The following is a 20,827-nucleotide window of genomic DNA, read 5'->3' as shown; positions in this document are numbered from 1 at the left end:
TTTTTGTAGTCACAGATTCCTTTCATTTTTGTTTGTCTCGGAAACTTTTTTTTTTTTAATTTTTTTTAACGTTTATTTATTTTTGAGACAGGGAGAGACAGAGCATGAACAGGGGAGGGTCAGAGAGAGGGAGACACAGAATCTGAAGCAGGCTCCAGGCTCTGAGCTGTCAGCACAGAGCCCGATGTGAGGCTCGAACTCACGGACCATGAGATCATGACCTGAGCCGAAGTCGCCGCTTAACCAACTGAACCACCCAGGCGCCCTGTCTTGGATACTTTTTATCTCTCCTTCTATTTTGAATGACAGCCTTTTTGGATAAAGAATTCTTGGCTGCATGTTTTTCTGAATCCGCACACTGAATATATCCTGCCACTCCTTTCTGGCCTGCCACGTTTCTGTGGATAGGTCTGCTGCAAACCTGATCTGTCTTCTCTTGTAGGTTAAGGACTTTTCTCCCTTGCTGCTTTCATGATTCTCTCCTTGCCTGAGTATTTTGTGAATTTGACTATGATATGCCTTGTTGATGGTCGGCTTTTGTTGAATCTAATGGGAGTCCTCTGTGCTTCCTGGATTTTGATGTCTGTGTCTTTTCCCAGTTTAGGAAAGTTTTCAGCTATGATTTGCTCACATAACCCTTCTACCCATATTTCTCTCTCTTCCTCTTCTGGGACCCCTATGATTCTGATGTTGTTCCTTTTTGATGAGTCACTGATTTCTCTAATTCTTAAATTTTTTGAAATGTTTATTTACTTTTGACAGAGCGAGAGAGAGACCGAGCATGAGCGGGGGAGGGGCATAGAGAGAGGGAGACACAGAATCCAGGCTCTGAGGTGTCAGCACAGAGCCCAACGTGGGGCTCGAACTCACAGACTGCGAGATCATGACCTGAGCTGAAGTTGGACGTTCAACCTACTGAGCCACCCAAGTGCCCCTGATTTCTCTAATTCTTAAATCATGCTCTTTTGCCTTAATCTGCCTCTTTTTTTCCTCCTTCATTATTCTCTATAAGTTTGTCCTGTATATCACTGATTCCCTGTTCTGCCTCATCCATCCTTGTCACTGCGGCATCCATTCGAGGTCACAGCTCAGTTATAGCATTTTTTATTTCATGCTGACTAGCCTTTACTTCTCAAAGAGGTAAAAAATCTGTATGCTGAAAACTATAGAAAGCTTATGTAGAAATTGAAGAAGACACAAAGAAATGAAAAAATATTCCATGCTCATGGTTTCAAAGAACAAATGTTATTAAAATGTCAATACTCTCCAAAGCAATCTCCACATTCAATGCAATCTCAATCAAAATGCACCAGCTTTCTTCACAGAGTTAGAACAATCCTAAAGTTTTTATGGAACCACAAAAGACCTCAAATAGCCAAAGGAATGTTGAAAAAGAAAACCACGGGCGCCTGGATGGCTCAGTGGGTTGGGCGTCCGACTTCGTCTCAGGTCATGATCTTGTGGTTCGTGGGTTCGAGCCCCACATCGGGCTCTGTGCTGACAGCTTAGAGCCTGGATCCTGCTTCGTATTCTGTGTCTTCCTCTCTCTCTGACCCTTCCCCGCCCATGCTCTGTCTTTCCCTCTCTCAAAAAGAAATAAACATTAAAAAAAACGTGTAAAGAAAAAAGAAAGAAAACCAAAGCAGGAAGTTTCATAATTCCAGACTTTAGCCTGTATTTCAAAGTTGTAATCATCAAGACAGTATGATATTGTCACAAAAACAGACACATAGACCAATGGAATATAGTAGAGAACCCAGAAATGGACCCACCAATGTATGGCCAACTAATCTTTGACAAAACAAGAAAGAGTATCCAGTGTACTGGATGGTGCTGGGAGAACTGGACAGTAACATGCAGAAGAATGAAACTGGACCAATTTCTAACACCATACACAAAAATAAATTCAAAATGGATGAACAACCTAAATATGATTCAGGAAACCATCAAAATCCTACAGGAGAAAACAGGCAGCAACCTCTTTGTCCTCAGCTGCAGCAACTTCATACTTGACATGTCTCCAAAGGCAAGGGAAATAAAAGGCAAAATGAATTACTGGGACCTCATCAACATAAAAAGCTTCTGCAGAGCAAAGGAAACAGTCAACAAAACTAAAAGGCAACAAATGGAATGGGAGAAGATATTTGCAAATGACATATTGGATAAAGGGTTAGTATCAAAATCTATAAAGAATTTGCCAAACTCAACACCTGAAAAACAAATAATCCAGTGAAGAAATGGGCAGAAGACATGAATAGACCCTTTTCTAAAGAAGACATCCAGATGGCAAACAGACACATGAAACGATGCTCAACATCACTCATTGTCAGGGAAATACAAATCAAAACCACACTGAGATACCACCTCACACCAGTCGAAGTGGCTGACATTAACAACTCGGGAAAGAACAGATGTTGGCGAGGATGTGGAGAAAGGGGAACCCTCTGCACTGTTGGTGGGAATGCATGTTGGTGTAGCCAGTCTAGAAAACAATGTGGAGGTTCCTCAAAAAATTAAAAATAGAATTACCCTACAACCCAGCAATAGCACTACTAGGAATTTATCCAAAGGATACAGGAGTGCTGATTTGAAGGGGCACATGCTCCCAATGTGTGTAACAGCGCTATCAACAATAGCCAAAGTATGGAAAGAGTCAAAATGTCCATCAACTGATGAATGGATTAAGAATATGTGGCATATAGTATAGGTGGAATACTTGACGATGTAAAAGAATGAAATCTTGCCATTTGCGACCATGTGGATGGAACTAGAGGTGTTATGCTAAGCAAAATAAGTCAGAGAAACGCTAATATCATATGATTTCACTCATGTGGAATTGGAGAAAGTTAACAGATGATCAGAGGGATAAGGGATAAGGATGATCATAGGGATAAAATAAGATAAAAACAGGGAGGCAAACCATAAGAGACTCTTAAATACGGAGAATAAACTGAGGATTGGTGGGTGGGGAAAATGGATCATGAGCATTAACGAGGGCACTTGTTGGGATGAGCACTGGGTGTTACATATAAGTAATGAATCAGTGGATTCTACTCCTGAAGAAAAGACTACACTGTATGTTAACTAACTTGAAAATTCAATAAATAAATAAATTCAAGATTAAAAAAAAAGGCGTATTTTGATGCCATAAAAAAAGGCATATTTGCAAACTACGTTTTTTCCAGATGATGAGAAAGAGGCCTGGAGAACTGAAGAGCAAAGGAGGAAAAAGTCTTTCTGAGGCAAATATTGGCTTCCAGGTAAGATGCTGTGTCCTTTCTTCTCCCTGAGAGGTCATTTGTTTATAACTTGAAAACCTTTACTTCTCTCTCTCAACCCTGTCACCCTGGCCCCTTGTCCTGGACTCTGTGTCTCACACGCCCACTCTCCTCTCCAGCGCTCTCTGTCCTGGGCCCATGGTGCCCTCCTGCCCAGACTGCTTCTTTCCCTCAGGTTTTGCATCCTTTCCCACACACTAGTGGTCTCTAGAGATGCTAGCTAGAAACTTGTAGTTGTTCTTAGTAATTGGCAAGTGGGAAGAATGTTTGCAAAAATATTCTGAGGACCCAAGCCTATCACTGCTAGTGCTGCTTCAGGTGAAATGCTAATTGCCGTTGTGAGGGGAGGCGGGTGTCACACAGTCATAAACACACATCTCAGGGCCCAGCTGCCCATCTTGCACACGTACTCACTTCTCTGACTGTCAACACAGAATCTGGCTCAGTGCTAAAGCCACACGGGAAGGTGGAATACCTCCTGAACCAGGAGATGAGTTGGTATAAAGAGATGGGGTCCTACACCTACACCCATCCCTGATGGCTCCTAAGGCTCATAGTGTAATCCTCACTGACAGTGATTATGTGGTTTCACCCAAGTGGTCATGTAATCTGATTTTTAATGTGTTTGAGGGCTGTATTTGTGGACTCCCTGTTCAGCCTACTTTGCAGGAACCATAGACATAATAGTCAGGTTTCTAAGGTGCATTCAACTAAATAGTCAGATGAATGTATAGTAATCATTTGATTGTGTACAGAAAAATGTGTCTGATCGCTGTTGCTGGACTAGAAATGTTTTCTGTAACTCCGCCTCTGTGACGCACTGAATAGATTAAATAATTGTGTCTTGATTATGGAGAGACTTTTCCCAGTAATGTCAAGGAAACAGCTTTTAAATAAAATGTAACTTTGGTTTCAGGGCGAGATTTTTAGGCTCAAATGTATCTTGTGATGTTTCTGATGCTTTTAAATATTATAATAGCAATCCAAAAAGTTATATCACTTATACAATATACAAAGTTCTTGCATTAACATTCCACTTTGCATATTTCTTATATTGCAATATCTTTCACAAATCTTGCTTTATTGGTACTAATTTTATTTAACTCAAGTATTAATAAAAGTGATATTATGTACATATATGTGTGTGTGTGTGTGTGTGTGTATGTGACACCCTACTTACAGAGTTCCTGTGTCTTGTGGTATTGCACTTTTGTTCGTGGAATGAAAGCAAATGATTCTTTCTGTTGTCATCTTAATGGAACATGGGTCAGCATGCGGCAGGTCATTAAATCCAGGTTGTCACGGGGCAGGAACCTGCAGCTTTGTAGTCCTGCCTCAGTGCATCTACAGTTTACTGAGGTCTCTAGGGTATTATTCACAGTTTGTATTTGCCTATAAGAAAAAGTCTTCATAAATAACTAGAAACTTGTTATTAATAAAAATTCAAATTAAATAGCACTAATCTAAATTGAAATGATAAGATATAAATACAAATCTAAATTTAGATCTTGGTTTATTTAAAGAACACACCTGGAACACTTATGTGGCTCAGTTGGTTAAGTGTCCGACTCTTGATTTCAGCTCAGGTCATGAGCTCAGCGTTCCTGAGATCGAGCCCCACGTTGGGCTCTGAGTTGGGATTTTCTCTGTCCCTCTCACTTCTGCCCCTCCTCCACTTGCTCTCCCTCTCTCTAAATAAATAAATAAAATATTTTAAAAATACAGAAAAAATAAAGAACACAGCTTACTAGCATTTTCTTATATTATGGATTAAATGCACTAATTTTGTTCCCCACCCAGCCATGTTCCAGTCCCCACTCTATCCCTTATTTGTGAATGAATTCAGACAAAGCAGTTAACCTCTCTGTGCTTATGTAGTCCTCATCTTTATAAGGAATGTAATAGTGCCTGCCTCATGTATTTATAAGAAATATTAACTTAGTACATGGGTGGTTGTTATAACACTGATTCACATGTAGCAAATGTTGTATAACGGTTGTTCATGCAACTCTTGGAAGGCCCTAAATGACTGAAGAACTTTAAGTAATTATTTGAAAGTAGGAAGTGTTGGGAAGTGGAGAATATTGGATTTCAGCTGACATGATTCATGTGGCCCCTGCCTCCTATTCCCACCTAGGATTCTCTAGCCCAGAAGACAAGTATCAGTCACTTAGGACTGACAGCATGGCCACCAGGGATCTGGCAATAAGAATGATCTTCTTACTAGTGTTTCCTGTCTTCTCTTCATTGTGATTCCTCAAAACCTAAACATAAGTGGAAGCATTCTTTGTTCTCAGTATGTGCTGCTAAATAAAAAGGAAAAATGGGAAAAAAATATAAAATCCCCTCATCTTATGAGAAATCTGTAAATCGAATGTATTTCCATAATGTTTGTTTGGTAATTTACTCATCCCCCTCAGAGTCTCCAGTACAATTATGAGAGGCTAACCCAAGAATGGTAAACAGAACATACTGAGCATTTTCTTCAATGTTAACAAAAAATTATAATAACTGTAATATTATATAATTATCTTGTAAATACTCGTGTGATTGACATTTTACTAATGTCTGCCATTCTGGAGGAGTTCAGAATTTATGTGTATATAAACACCAGGTCTTGAAAAAATCCAGATATTATGGAGAAAACTTTGAGCATGTAACTTAAATTTGTCATAGTAAATTTTCCAAAAGTGAAGTAGGCATGGGATTATAAGAAAAAGAGCCTGGAAATGGGTCAGCATGTGGCAGGTCATCAGTTACACTGAAGAGAATAGTGCTGGAGGGAAAATAAAGTCAGCAAAGAAAGCTTTGGGGAGCCAGGTATAATTGTGTAATGTCATACCAGAGAGGCGAAAGTCAGTCATGTGAAGTGTGATGTTTGGGAGCATGGGAGATGAGCTTGTGGGAACATTTTCAGGGAGAAATGGACAGGTTGGACTGGAGAGGGTAGTGGACAGCATAGAATTACATTTTAGCTGGTTCTTAACCAATATCAAGTGATTGTGACATTTTTATAAGCCATGAATTCCATGGAATTGGTACCTGGAGAAGAAAGATTTTTCCCTCCTTTGTGAAGATGATTTGGGCATGTTGGGAAGAAAGAGGTTTGGAGGTGCACACTTGAGTCTTTGAAGTGAAGATATTAGTTAATGTTGGAGACTTCCACTCAATTTGGAGCCCTGAAGGGAGTGCCATCTGTAGGGCAGAGACATGAATCCATTCTGTTTATGTGGATTTTGTGACTCCTTGATTTTCAATTCTCTTTGATTTTAGGAGAGATTTTTATATAGCTATCTCTGTATTTACATTCTGAAGCTGATGTAAACTATTGAGAATTTAATAATTTGAAAAAAATTTTTGACCCAATGGATATATCCATTTTTACGGATTAAAGATAGAACCTTGTACCACAAATGGAATCCATATTTGTAGCTCACATGAGGCACATAAATATTAACTACATTTTTAGATCACAAAACACGAAGACAAATATATAAATACATGCCTACCTTCAATTATTGTGTGTAGGGATCTATATCTGTGTGTGATCTGTGTGTGTTTATACATATAAATGTAGAGTTAATTATGTTTGTTATCTATCAATTAACATATTGGAAAATTGTACATTAAGAACAATTTTAGGGGTGCCTGGGTGGCTCAGTCAGTTAAGTGACCAACTTTGACTCAGGTCATGATCTCACAGTTCGTGGGTTCAAGCCCCACGTCAGGCTCTGTGCTGCGCACTTGCTCGGAGCCTGGAGCCTGCTTTGGATTCTGTGTCTCCTTCTCTCTCTGCCCCTACCCTGCTTGTGCTCTGTCTCAGTCTCTCGAAAATAAATAAATGTAAAAAAAATTTTTTTTAAAAAGAATTTTAAATAGTACTAGTTACAATTATGACAAAACTCAAAATGTATGTGATAGTATGTGTATATTTCCATGCTAGTTGTTTGATTGTAAAATTCCATAAACTGTATTTTTAATTTTTATACTTTAATTCAGTTTCTTTGCCATACCTCTTATGAAAACATCCAATGAATGTAGTAAAAATTGCTTCATTTTTAAAGGTATAATTAATGCATTTAACTGTAATATAATAATTGATACATTTGAATGCAATGGGGCTTATTATTTAATCTATGTTAACTACTTTTCTATGGATTGCAAAATATAATTTTCATTTATAATTCTACATTATAATTGAACTTCTTTCTTTGAAGTTGTATACTCATCATTTCTGTTTTACCTAGAAATTTCAGCTTACGTTTAAAAGCTAATCACAGTGTCATTTTATTTAATATTCTTAAACCCCACCTTTATAATATATGGACAGCTCTAATCTATTTACCATATCCCATCTTTTTGAGGCTGATATGTATTTGAAAAATTTAAAGACACATGCACTGGTGATAAGTGCATTGCTCAAGAAAAGTTCACAAAGTGAACACATTCTGTACTCAGTACCTAGATCAATGAATAGAATATTGTCAGACTTTTGCTCCTTACCAGTCACTATTCCTCTGGGCCATCAGTACTCTGACATGCATGGCACAACATAGGTTACTTTAGCCTGTCTTGCATCTTATATAAAGAAGGTAATAGAGCATTAACTCTTTTGTATTTGCTTTTGTCATTCCTTCTGTTGTTTATGAATTTATTGCTGCATGCTGTTATTAATCATTTATTGGCATTCCATGTAGGGTTCCATTGTGTGCATATAAAACAATTTACCTAATCATTCCACCATTAATTAGCATATGAGTGGTTTTCAGTTTGTGACTATTAGGAATACCACTGGTATCTAAATGTAGACCATGCTTTGTTGGCACATATACATATTTCTGTTGGCTATATAAGTAACAGTGGAATTGGTGGGTGACAGGTTGACAGTTCTGTAGCTTTAGGAGATAGTGCCTAATGGGTTTGGAAAATGTACAGAGTTTCACACCCACCAACAGTGTAGGAGATTTTTGGTTTGTGCACATCCTTGTCAACAGTTTCGATATTTTTTCATATTTCTCTTTGACTTCTGGTTAGTGTCTGATGGTACCAAGTAGTGATTTTCTTTTAATGTCCTTGATTACTATGGAAGTTGAGCATCCTTTCACATATTTATTAGACATTGGGCATCCTCTTTTTCAAGTATGTGTTAGTTTATTTTGTCCATTTTTATTGTGGTTTTTTTGGTTGTTTGTTTTTTTGGTTTGTTTATTTTTTCTTATTGATTTGTAGTAATTCCTTTTATCTGCTGGATAAGTTTCCTTTGCTGGTCTCTTTTCTCACACTGTCTCTGTGTCTCTTGGTCTTTCCTGTGTGTGTTGTGTTTTGATAAGGAGAAAGTCTTAATGTTAATGTAACTATTTTCTCTTTTATAGATAATGTTTACTGTTCTGTTCAATAAATTCTTTCCTATTCTAAGACTACAGTTATTCTCCTTTTTTAAAACCCATATATCACTTTAAAATTTAGATTGGCAATCCATCCAGAATTGTTTTGCTGTATGTTTGGGTAATGTATTCTATTTTCTTCTGAGAAGATAACAAGTTCCAGTTCACTGAGAATATGTGATATTGTTCCTTCTTTTCATTTGCTTTCATCTCTCCTTGCTCATGCAGGTTGACATCACTGCTCCTTTGGATCCATCTTTCCTGTGAATGTCCTGGTAAATCTGGGTCTCTTCCTGCTCCTTCAGTCTTTCACAGTGCCACAGCACCACACAACCAAGGGCAGTCTTGGTATCAAAAATCTTCAATGGATCTTTTTACTCAATCAATCATAACCAAATTTTTAAGGGAAAGGTGCACCCTACAGGGAAACGATTCTGCATGATCCTCTCTTTTTTTTTTTTTTTTTTTTCATATCTTGTTTCAGCTACTGTCCTGGAATGGCTTGCAAACATTTTTGTGTAACAGCCTCTGAGGATGGCAATACTGTCTTTCTTGGGGAAAGGGCAGATTAACTACCTGGCCAATGCACTAGAGATAATGCCTTCCTCAGAGGCAAATGTTGGGCAGATGCATTTCTAATTCAACTGAAAAAATTGGGTTTTCTGAACTTAATTTTCTCCAGCTGTGACATGAATCTACTGTGTGTGCAGCATCCACCTGGACTTCTTTGCATGGCCCCCGTAAGACCTGTGGAAGCAAAGGGAAGAGATGTGAACACAAAGCTCTTGCTGCCTGTTGTGCATGCATAATACTGCCTTTGTCTCAGTCCCTGGCATCTCGTGTCTTCTACCAGCATCCATGCAGCTGGCAGGCTAACTTACTGGTTTGTAAATGGGGTAAAATCTTACACCCTTTACATTTCTTGACAGTCTTAGCAATGAGGATAGGGTAGCTATTGAGCCATACAACCACCAGCCTTAGTGTGTTGTCATAGTAGCAGAGGAAAGCTATGTTGATGAGGTAGTTTGGGCCTCTCTCAATCTGTGTGGACTGCTGTAAGAAAATTCCACAGGCTGGGAACCTTATAAATGAATTCATATCTCACAGTTTTGGAGGCTGAAAATCTGAAATCAGGCTGCCAGTGTGGTTGGCACGGGCCTTCCTCTGGGTTGCAGTCTTCTTGTATCTTATATTCACAGGGTGGAAGGGATGAGGGAGCTCTCAGTTCTCCTTGTAAAGGGCACCCATCCCATTCATGAGGGCAGAGCCTCCCAATCATGCCTCAAAGGCTCCACCTCCAAATGCCATCACCTTTGGGGTTAGGTTTCAATATATGAATTTTGAGGAGACACAAACAGACCATAGCAGGACCCTTTGGAACAAGTTCAACAACCAGTTGTTGTTTCTACTGTTAGAATGTGACAGGAATTGTGTTATAGGCTTGTGCTTCCCCAACCCAGAAATTCCTGAGGGGATTATCCCAGTCAGGGTGAGGTGCAGGTAGAGAAGTGTTACTGGGACACACAGCCTTTCATTTGCCCCCAGTGTGTGTATAAGGGCTAAGGATTTAGGTCAGCCTCTGATGTACCAGGTTTTCATGATACACATGATATACTGTCTGTTTGCAAGTTAGAGGCCTCAGTCTCAATCACCCTGTCTCACGTGCTGTCACCTATCTGCCAGTAGGGGTGGCTGATACCACCTGCTCAAGTTCAGAGTCCTGTATTCCAATGAAAATACGTTAGAACTCTATGGGCACGTTTACAGTGCTCAATCCCTCCAGCAGTGAGGGAAAAACCCTTGTTTCTTTGCCTTCCCATCACCTAAAAGGAGGTCCAGCTCTTACTGGACCTTAATGGTGTATGGGAGACGGCACACGTCTCTGCGAGTGAGAGTCTGTCATTTGGAGCCTTTGGCAAAGGGAGTCAGCCTCTACCTAGAAGCTCCCTAGGGGGTGTGAATTTGAGGCTTCTGTGACACAACTCACAGGTGTGCTCTTTTAAAGTAGCAGTGCTTAAAAACTAAATTAAATAAAGAGTTTTTAAAAGACTGGTTAGCTTATTAGTGAGCTCTCCTCAAAACTGATCCTTAGATGCATTTCGACTGTGTGCCTTGATATTCCAATTTTGGACTGAGTCAACACGGACTCACTTGTAACAGGATAGAAAGGGCCCCAAAATTCCCATGTCCCATGGAAAGTGCATATTCAAGAATGAAGGCAAACTCTTTCTAGCAACATGTCAGCTTGACCAGAAAAAGTGGTACCTGCCCCTTGAGAAGACATTTTTAGCTCCATGCTTTGGTGAAAGCCACTGGCACTAGGAACCCTCAATCCTCTGAGGGTCCCCTAAAAGCATGTCCTTGTTCGCTGATGGTTTAGGTAGTCTGAACCCTAATGGTGTCCCCTGGGCCACTGGAATGGGTTAGTCTCAGTGCCGGCTCTGCAAATCTGAAATCAGAGGCAGTGGTTTCCTTCATTGGTCACATGTCAGATTCCTGGGCTGCTGCCAAGGGTCTAGCTGTCGAGTGTGCGACTTGGAAAACTATGGATGCCAGATTAAGGACCGCCCTGCCTTTCTTGGGCTGTGAACTGTGGAAACCAATTGCATCGCTCAAATACTTGTCTGGGTCACTCATTCAGATGCCCATGGTGAGGCCTGTTCTTTACAGAGTCTGCCCAGAATCAAGTTGCTGTTTGAGACTGTTTCTGACTCAGAGAGTTGTCTGTACATGGCACGCCTGTGACCTCCCCACCCCAGCCTTAGTGAGGTATATTTGAGAAAGAAAATTTTATGATATTTAAAGTGCACTCTTACCTATGAAGACCCATAGTCTCAGTGAGCTGTTGTAGTGGTGGGGAGATCCTGGGCACATGCAGGGCAAGGATTGAAATATGTGATGCTACCACCATCTCCGTGTATGAGGAACAGTTGTCTAACTGGAGTGGGTAGGCGTGTTTGGAAAAGAAGCTTGGGCTATTCAGACGTGTCCAGGAGTCCTAGCTCAGCTCTGGCTTTCAAGGGGGCAGTGAAGGGGGGAAAAGCATCCCAGGTCTTCTCTTCCCCATTCCCCAACTCCCTGTGTTAAGGTGCTCTTAAAATGTGGTGGGGGGCTGTGTTGAGTAAAGCTTGGAATAGAGATTAATTAGTAAGACCCAACACTGCTCCCACTCTGTGAGAGGTAAGACTCCAGCGCATAGTCACAGTGCCAGCCCAGGGATAGGAATTCTGGGACAGAGACAGATGAGAGACTGAGAGATACGTGGGTTTAGGGTGGGTGGTGGTGGTATGTGGTTCCGGGGACTGGAGGACCAAGCCTGAAGAGAGGCAGGGAAGGGGAGACATTTATGCAGAGATCTGAGTATTAAATAGGAACTGCTCTCCCAGTAGAAGAGATGGTTTGGACAAATGCTGTTTCACGTGAAAAAGCACGATGTACGGAGAGGGCTCTAATTTTCCAGGACTGCTGAAGTGCAAAACGGGGAATGGATGTGCCTAAGCACTGCTTTGGAACCAGAACCACACGGGGCTTGAGCTTCAGGCAGAAAGTAAGGCAAGTCGCCGCCCTTGTGTGGGCCTCCGCAAAATAAAGCATAAAACCAAAGTCTCAACCCCTACTCCTCCTTCACAAAGTTGCTGGGGATAGATCCATCAGCCACGAGAGCCACGAGAGCCACCAGCTCACAAGCCAAAACCTGGACTGTCTCGCTCCCCACATGACGTCATGCAATCCTAGCGACGCCGGCGCAGAAGCTTTGTGCAGGTTCGCCAGAAGGCAGGTTTTGCCTCTTTCGATTCCGCCCTTCATTGGCTAAAACAGCCGCTCGTCTGGCCCGTTGTTAGCGGCAACGTAGGCGGGCACAATCTTGGTCGCTAAGATACCACGCACTTCCGTGTCCTTCCCTCTCAGCTATGCTTAGGCAGCCTCAGCTCGTCCCCTCGACCAATGGCAAATGGGCAGTGGGCGGGGCTTCACTTGTCCGGACCAACGAAATGCAGACTTGGCCAGGCGTAGCGCGGCCAATGACCGTGGGGCAGCCCCTGTAAAGTGGCTCGGGCGCCCCCACGCTCGTCTTTCGTCCTCTTTCCATCCCTGCCCCTCCCTGCACCGGGTTCAGCACGGCGCTGGCCGCGGTCTGACAGGAACGGGACGGAGCCAAGATGGCGGCGGCGGACGGCGACGACTCGCTTTACCCCATCGCGGTGCTGATAGACGAGCTCCGCAACGAGGATGTTCAGGTCCGGAGGCCACGGGGAACTTGGGGAAGCCGGGAAGGGGTAATGGGGGCACGGACGGCCCTCGCGGAGAAAGCTCAGTGTTCGCCGGGAGCGGCGGAAGGGGGCCGCGGCCAATCAGCGTCCAGCTCTCACGTCTTCGGGTCCCAGGACTGGATGAGACGGCGCCGGGGATTGGGTGTCGGCCCACCGGAGGGCGGGAGGCAGGCCACCCTGGAGGGTCCCAGGCCTGCCCTGTCTGGTGCATGCGGCTGCCGGGGTCCTGGGAAGCCTTGACCGGGGAGGGGGTCGGGCCACTGGGTGGGGCGGAGGGAAAGCCTCGGTGATTGGCCGCAGCCCCTGAGTGGCCCTTTGGGATGGGGAGGGTGTGCGACTTGCTCCGAGTGGGGGAGGGGCGCCTGGTGGGTCGGGACCCGGGTAGGTTTTCCCCTTCCTGTGAGATCCGGCGGCTAACTCTCTAAATGGGGACAGAGAGATGACGGCTGTCTTTCCAGTTCCTGCTCTCCCTCCCTCTTCAGTTTTGGTGTAGATTCTCGGAGGGGAGGGGCGGCGAAAACCCCACTCCCAAGGGGGCAACTAGCTAAATTTAAGAGCGGATTTCGAGGTAGAAATTCTTTCCCCCCGCTTTTGGGATCCTGCCGAACTGCGGGTGGGCAGTTTACTAAACAGGCTAACGCATTTCTGGTGAGTGGGATGGCAGCCCGGCTGAGCCGGGCTGGCCAAGGGTTGAGAAGCCTAAGGACTCCACGGTTTGCCCATCCCAGCTCCACCTCCCACCCGTCGTGTGACCTTGTGCACATTACTTCACGGCTCTGGGCCCGCTTTCCCCGAAACGTGGGCTAATGATAGTTCAGGCCTCACTGAGTGCTTGTGATGGACTGAAGGAGTTAATACCGCAAGTAAAATAGAACGGTGCTTAGTTGTTATGAGGGCCTAATAAACGTTGGCTACAATTATTGGAGTGAGAAGTAATTGAAGAGGTCCCGTCCTCCCTTTATAGGGGCCAGAATTTGTCTGTTTATAAAATTGAGCGGATTGTGCTGGGCCCAGCCTCTGAGTGATCTCGAGGTAGAGCTTTCTGGCTCAGGAGTCAGACCGGTTGCTGTTGTACTCCTGGCTCTTCCACTTCTTGCTAATAGACATGGGCAAGTTGGTTAATCTCCTTAAGCCTTGATTTCCTCTTCTCTCAAATGGAGGTCATTATCTGGTTCATGGGGCTGTTGTGTAAATTCATTTGTTCAGTAAACACCTGCCACGTATCACTTATGGTGCTGAGGATATAATGGTGACACCATTTGTTATACAAGAGGCAGATGTGAAACAGCTGAATACATTATTAACACGTGTGTCATGTGGGGAGGAAACAACAGCGTATTGTGATAGTGAATCGGTTAGTATTTATTGGGCCTCTCCTCTGGGTAGGGCATTGTTCTAGGCACAGGTACACAGCAGGGAACAAGATGAACAAAAACTACCCGCCTCCTGGAGCTTTATGTTGCCATGTGGGGAAGCAGATAATAAGACAGTTAAGTAAAATGTATGCTGTCAGGATGGTAAAAGTGCTTTGAACAAAAATGAAGCAGGGATGGGGAGGACAGGAGAGTGTTACAGGTTCAGATAGAATGGCTAGGGAAGGCCTTATTGAGAAGGGGACATTTGAACAGAAATGTGAAGTGGGGAGCAGGCCCTGTGGATGTCTGGGGAATAGCATTCAGCTAAAAGAAGCAAGTGCAAAGGTCCTGAGGCAGGAATGGTGCAGCACGTGTTCTGGGAACTGCAGGAAGGCCAGTGTAGCTGGAGCCAAGAGAATGAGCTGTTGGTGTTGGGAGATGAAGGTGAAAGGGGTCATGACTCACAAGGCTGTCCTGAGCAATCACTTAAACCAGGTGTTCCTGGATCGACGGTCAGAAAAGAATTCTTGAGATATTTTATGGTGCAGCTTAGTAAATTTATTTAAGTAGCACAGGGACAGGACCTGTGGGCACAAAGAGCTGCACTTTAGCTGTATGTAGCCAGTGGTTATTATATGCTTAGTGCTCAAGGGTGAGGGATTTTGCAGGGAATATTAGATCATAAATGTTTTCTTAGAATTTCTACTCATAAAACTACTTTCAGAAGGTTTTTCTAGTGATTATCATTTAGCTTGATATTAACTATGGGTGAGATGTACAGGCAGTCATGAGCCTCTTTAAGAATGTAGTAACCAGTACATATTTGGTCCTTATTGAAAGTAGGCAAGCTATAGGTCAGCCTTCTGGGCTAAAGGTGGACGTTTTCTGCTTCTGTCTTTCATCATCACAGGGATTGGCAAATGGCCACGGGTGGCCCTTTGCCTATTTATTTTTAATAAAGTTTTATTGAAAACATAGACCCATTCATTTACATACTGTCCATGGCTGCTTTTGTGACACAACAGTGGGGTAGAATTGAGAACAGAGACAGTCTGGCCCCTTTACGCCTAAAGTATGTACTGCCTAGTTCTTTACAGAAAAGAGAGTGCCAACCTTTGACTTAAACCATCTCTGTATCAAATCCCATCCTCTCCTCCCCGCCCCCAGAGTAACCCATGTTGTCAGGTCCTTACAAATCTTCATAGGCGTGTGCAGTTCAGTGTGGTAGCTACTCTCCATATATGGCTATTGAACACGTGAAATATGGCTAGTTTGAGTTGAGATGTACTTGGAAGTTAAATGCATACCAGATTTCAAAGACACACAATGGAGAGTGGAGTGAAGCTTTTTTTTTTTTTTTTTTTTTTTAAACGTTTTATTCATTTTTGAGACAGAGAGAGACAGAACATGAACGGGGGAGGGGCAGAGAGAGAGGGAGACACAGAATCGGAAGCAGGGTCCAGGCTCCGAGCCATCAGCCCAGAGCCCGATGCGGGGCTCAAACTCACGGACCGCGAGATCGTGACCTGAGCCGAAGTCGGCTGCTTAACTGACTGAGCCACCCAGGCGCCCCTGGAGTGAAGCTTTTTATCTTGATTACCTGTTGAAATGATAAAAATTTTGTTATAGCAGGTTGAATAAAATCTGTTAAGATTAATTTTGCATGCTTCTTATTTTTTTAATGTTACCAGAAGATATAAACTTAGATTTATGGCTTGCATTTATTATCTGCATTAGATTTCTTTTGGAGTCTGCACTGTATTTGAGTGTGCTCCAGTCAAATATAGAAAAAGAAAGCAAGTGGCTTTTTATTTTTTTAAACGTTAAATATTTTTTTCTGCAACTTGCTCTTTTCGCTTGTGTTTTTTCCAAATCTTTTCACACAGATATATACAGATCTGGGTGTGAAAGGAATTTGAACATTTTCCTAAGAATCGGAGACAGAATCTCAGAGATTGCATCTGTGTCCATGTGTATGGGCTTTCTGAGCACAGGGCTTGGCTCTGATTCATCTCTCAGGATTCAGAGGCTCAGTACAGGCCTCAGAACAGAACCCAAAGTCACAGTCATCACCAGGAAGGCCTGTGGCGGTGCCTATGATATCCAGTGATACAGGAGCTCACAAAGGGTTGGATAAATAATAATGATAGCTGATGTCTGTTGGGTGATCGCTCTAAGCTAACGGCTACAAAAGGCAGTACATTTGCGGGCTTACTGAATTCTCATAGCCATTCTCTGAAGTGGGTCCTGTGTGTAGCTATATTTTCCGGATGGGGAAACTGAAGCACAGCACAGTAAGTAACATGGTCAGATTTATGCAGCTGAAAAGTGGAGGACCCAGGAAAGGTTCCCAAAGGAAGGGTAAGACCTGAGGAGAGGACAGTATTTGGGGAGGGACCGAAACTTGCTATTTCCATATGCCAGATACTTGAACTGGCCTTTAATGAGACAGTCTAAGATATTAGAAAAAACATGGGATTTGCAATCCTCTAGTTTTGATTCATTTCTCAGCTGATACTTGTTCAGCACCTCCTATGCACCAAACTGTTTTAAATGCTAGGAGGGGGGTGCCTGAGTGGTTCATTCAGTTAAGCATCTGGCTCTTGGTTTTGGCTCAGGTCATGATCTCATAGTTCGTGAGTTGGAGTCCCACATCTGGCTCTGCACTGACGGCGTGGAGCCTGCTTGAGATTCTTTCTCTCTCCTCTCTGCCCCTCCCCCACTTGTGTGCGCATGTGCATGCATGCCCATCCTGTCTCTATAAATAATAAATAAATAAACTTTAAAGGGTAGGATACACTGGGGAGTAAAAGAGCAAAGCTGCTGCCTTTGTGGGACTTACGTTCTAGTAGAGGAGGCAGACGGATCAAGAATGTGATGTCAGTGGCAGTAATTGTTTATTAGAAAAATAAGGCAGGGACCCGGGACTAGAGCAAGCCCCGGGCTGCTTTTTAGACAGGGTGTGTAGGGAAGGTTCTCTGAGGAAGGGATCAGGAGTAAGGACTTGAATGAATTGGGGGCAGGGAGGACTCTCCCAGCTGTCGGTTCGTTGGTACAAAGGCCCTGAGGGGGGAGCGTGCTCCTTGTGTTTAGAGAACGGCCTGGCCGGAGGCGTGGCTAAAGCAGAATGAATGGCAAAGTGGTGAGAGGTGAGGACCAGTCTGAAACGAGATGGAGTGAAGGCCTGTGGACCAGAGCAAAGGCTCTGGTGATGCTGCAAGGCTTTGGCTGGAGGAATGACATGGTCAGACTTAATTCTAAAGGATCCTTGTGGCTGTTTAGTGGGGGCTGGGCAGGAGCAGATAGACCTGCTGGGGTGCCGTCGCAGAGCACCCAGGACTGGTGTCGGCACGTATGTAGGGAGAGGAGGTTAGATTCCAGGTCTGTTGAGAGAAGGGCTGTTGGGGTTTGCCGGTGGATAGGATATAATGTGGTGGGTGGTGAAGGGGGAGTCAAGGATGACTGAGCTTTGAATCCCAGCTCCGCCACTTTGCTCCCTGTGTATCCTTGGACCGATTCCTTGTCCTCACTGGGCCCGGATTCCTCGTCCTGAGAGTGGGGATAATGATGAGGAAGCAGCATCTGCCATGGAGGTTGTGAAGGTGCGGTAGACCCGACACGTTAAGTGGCTGCTTAGCAGTAGGCATGCGGTAGTGACGACCTCGGTCAGTGGTCGTGGTAGCTCATTGTTTATACTCGGGAAGGTGATGTGCAGAAAGATGGCTTCCCTTATGTAAGGCCTGCCCAGTCCGTGAGTGGCAGAGGCCGGGTTGCAGTATCCACGGGTGCTTGGGACACGGTGATACTGACAGCATGGTCCCCTGGCTGAGAGGGTGGGTCTCTGTTAGGCTCTCTCTCTCAGTCTTCTCATCTATCAAATGGAGTGGTTTTGTCATTTGGGAGCTCATAAGGGTGTTGTGAGGATTCAGTGGTATAGCATGTGCAAAATGCTTAGAACAGTGCTTGACGAATTCTAAGTGTTCGGTAAGTGTTGGCCGGTAGTAGTCTTAGTGGTGCTGAGATAATGGGGGCTTTGTCTGTCAAGGTGAGGTGCTTTGGGCATTTTTAAAAACTATTCATGGTCACTCTAGAGCAGTGGTTCTTGACTTGGGGTGACTTCGTTTCCCCAGGAGACAAATGTGGAGATATTTTGGGCTGTCGCGACTGGTGGGAGAGTGCGTCTGGCATCCGGTGCGGGGATGCTGTTCAGCGTCCTATGCGGCACAGGACGACCCCCACCGCGGAGACGGTCCAGTAGTGCTGAGGTCTAGAACTCCTGCCATGTGCCCGGTGGCATGCTGCTGAGTACTCAGTGTGTGTTACTTGAATCTTCACAAAAACATCTTATCTACTTTCCTTTAAAAGTTTTTTTCAGAAGGGGTGCCCGGGTGACCCAGTCGGTTGAGTGTCCGACTTCGGCTCAGGTCATGATCTCCCAATTCGTGGGTTCGAGCCCTGCATCGGGCTCTGTGCTGGTGGCTCGGAGCCTGGAGCCTGCTTGGATTTCTGTGTTTCCCTCTCTCTCTCTCTGCCTTTCCCTCACTCCCGCTCTGTCTACCCTTTCTCTCAAAAATAAATAAACATTAAAAAAAATTAAAAGTTTTTTCAATGGTTAAATATCAAATATCAACTTTTTTTCCTGTGTTCCTTTCCCTCCCTTAGGTTTTGGCAGGGGTGGGGGGTCGTTTGTTTAAGTATTTTAAACATTTTTTATTAATGTTTATTTTTGAGAGACAGAGTGCAAGTGGGGGAGGGGCAGAGAGAGAGGGAGACACAGAATCCGAAGATGCTCCAGGCTCTGAGCTGTCAGCACAGACCCCGATGCGGGTCTCGGACCCACGAACTTTGAGATCATGACCTGAGCCAAAATCGGACGCTTAACTGACTGAGCCACCCAGGAACCCCCGTTTATAAGTATTTTAAAGATCAGTCCCAAGCTTCAGACATTTTCTCCCACATACCTTCTCCCACATAGCACCTCTAAAACAGCGGATATTTTAATAATCACAGTGCCATCATCTGCGTCAGTGATTGTTCAGTATCCCCTAAACCTCAGTTCATAATCAGATCTCCTCGCTTGCTTCAGAAGTGTCTTTTACAATCGCCTTGTTTAAATCAGCTTGCAAATTTGGCTGTGAATCTTCACATTTAATAAATAAGGATACTCAGTTGGTGTCCCGCAACCTGGTAAGTAGTGACACTAGCAGTTAGCCAGGGACACTGGGTTTCAGGGCCTCACTCCTCACCACTCAGCTGAGCCCCCTGTGGACACAAAGCCTATGCCTGGAAGTGACACAGGGAGACCATGTCATGGGTGGAAGCAGATCAGGATTCGAAATCCTGGATTCGAAATTTATGAGTTACTACTCAGCGCTTCTGGCCTTGATTGTTTAAAAGAAAAGAGGATGGAAGACAAACAGGCTGGGTTAGCGAGCTGTACCGTGTAGACAGGGCAGTCACTAGCCACTGTCTGAGACCTTGCAGCAGCACGCCCCGTGGCCATGTCTTAGGAACGTGGCGTTACAAGCTTTGGCCTCTTTTTGTGGAATGCGTGGGGGATTGGTGAAGCAGAACTTAGAAATGAGGTTGCTGTCTGAGAGTTTAAACTAGAGAAAGAGAAGTTGTGTAGGATGGTAGTGCGGAACTGGGTGCGAGTTCCAGGTTCTGCCACGGTTCGCGGGGCGGCCTGCGTTCCCCTCTCTGTACCCCACTTGCCCGTCTGTGGAATGAACACAGGGCTGGCGTCTACCTCTTGTGGGGTTACCAGAATAGCAAGAGAGAACACGTGTAGAGTACCTGGCTGTGTGCCTGGCATATAGTAAGTACTCTGTAAATTAAATCGTTTCTATTTATGCCTTTTAGTGTGCTCAGCCCTGTCAAAGGTTCAGGAATCACCACTGGTAACAGTCCTGACCCTTGTCCCAGAGACCAGTCACTTTCCAAACCAGGGAGACAGGCGCGTCCATAAATAATCATCATGCCAGGCCAGCTGCGGTGGGAGGTACTCACTCTAGTGCTGCAGTTTCTGAGGGGGGGCGAGAGTACTGTTGTTCCTCCCCCACCTCCCCCACGAAAAGCCAAATACACAAGAGACATTGTAAGAATAACAGTAATACTTACGTATTGGTACTTACGTATTGGCAGGTACTTGGTACCTGCCAGGCTTTGTCTCTAGGTTTCCCTCATTAGATCACCCCAGCCATCCTGTGAGTCCATAGGCACTGTTGTGATTCCCACTCTTCTCGTGAGGAAACCAAAGCTCCGAGTGCCCAGACTGGCCTGGGAGCCCTTAGCTAATGGGGAAAGCCAGAGTACACGCTCCTTTGTTACTAAAAAATTCACGTGATCTAGAAATAGAGGTTGTGATGGCCATTTCCACTCTTGAGCAGTGCTAAACGATTGCCAGGTGGATGCTTCGTTTTTCACACCCACACACATTGGGTTCATTTAGAAACGTGATCCTTTGTGGAATAAGGAGGCAAGATATATAGGGCGTTAGAGGAGGTGGAGAGACTTCTGTCACTCACTGGGCATTTCCC

At 44.2% G+C, this 20,827-nt stretch overlaps 1 protein-coding gene and 1 long non-coding RNA gene across 2 annotated transcripts in view; both read left to right on the top strand.

Moving 5' to 3' along the window:
• The window catches only part of LOC144614611 (uncharacterized), a 78,920-nt gene extending 69,731 nt beyond the window's left edge, over positions 1–9,189 (top strand). The window contains exons 4-5 of the long non-coding RNA XR_013552485.2: positions 3,186–3,260; positions 8,891–9,189. This is a non-coding gene — a long non-coding RNA (uncharacterized LOC144614611). The remainder of the gene's footprint in view (positions 1–3,185; positions 3,261–8,890) is intronic.
• Positions 9,190–12,721: 3,532 nt separating this feature from the next.
• PPP2R1A (protein phosphatase 2 scaffold subunit Aalpha) overlaps positions 12,722–20,827 on the top strand; it is a 37,518-nt gene continuing 29,412 nt past the window's right edge. The window contains exon 1 of the mRNA XM_060652470.2: positions 12,722–12,900. Within this exon, the coding sequence (XP_060508453.1) occupies positions 12,823–12,900 (78 nt within the window). The 5' untranslated portion in view covers positions 12,722–12,822. The remainder of the gene's footprint in view (positions 12,901–20,827) is intronic.

This window comes from Panthera onca, chromosome E2 (genome assembly GCF_046562875.1).
Source record: "Panthera onca isolate mPanOnc1 chromosome E2, mPanOnc1 haplotype 2, whole genome shotgun sequence".
NCBI classification, from domain to species: Eukaryota; Metazoa; Chordata; class Mammalia; order Carnivora; family Felidae; genus Panthera; species Panthera onca.
The sequence above is the reverse complement of the archived record's forward strand: the minus strand, read 5'-3'. Positions and strand labels throughout refer to the sequence as shown.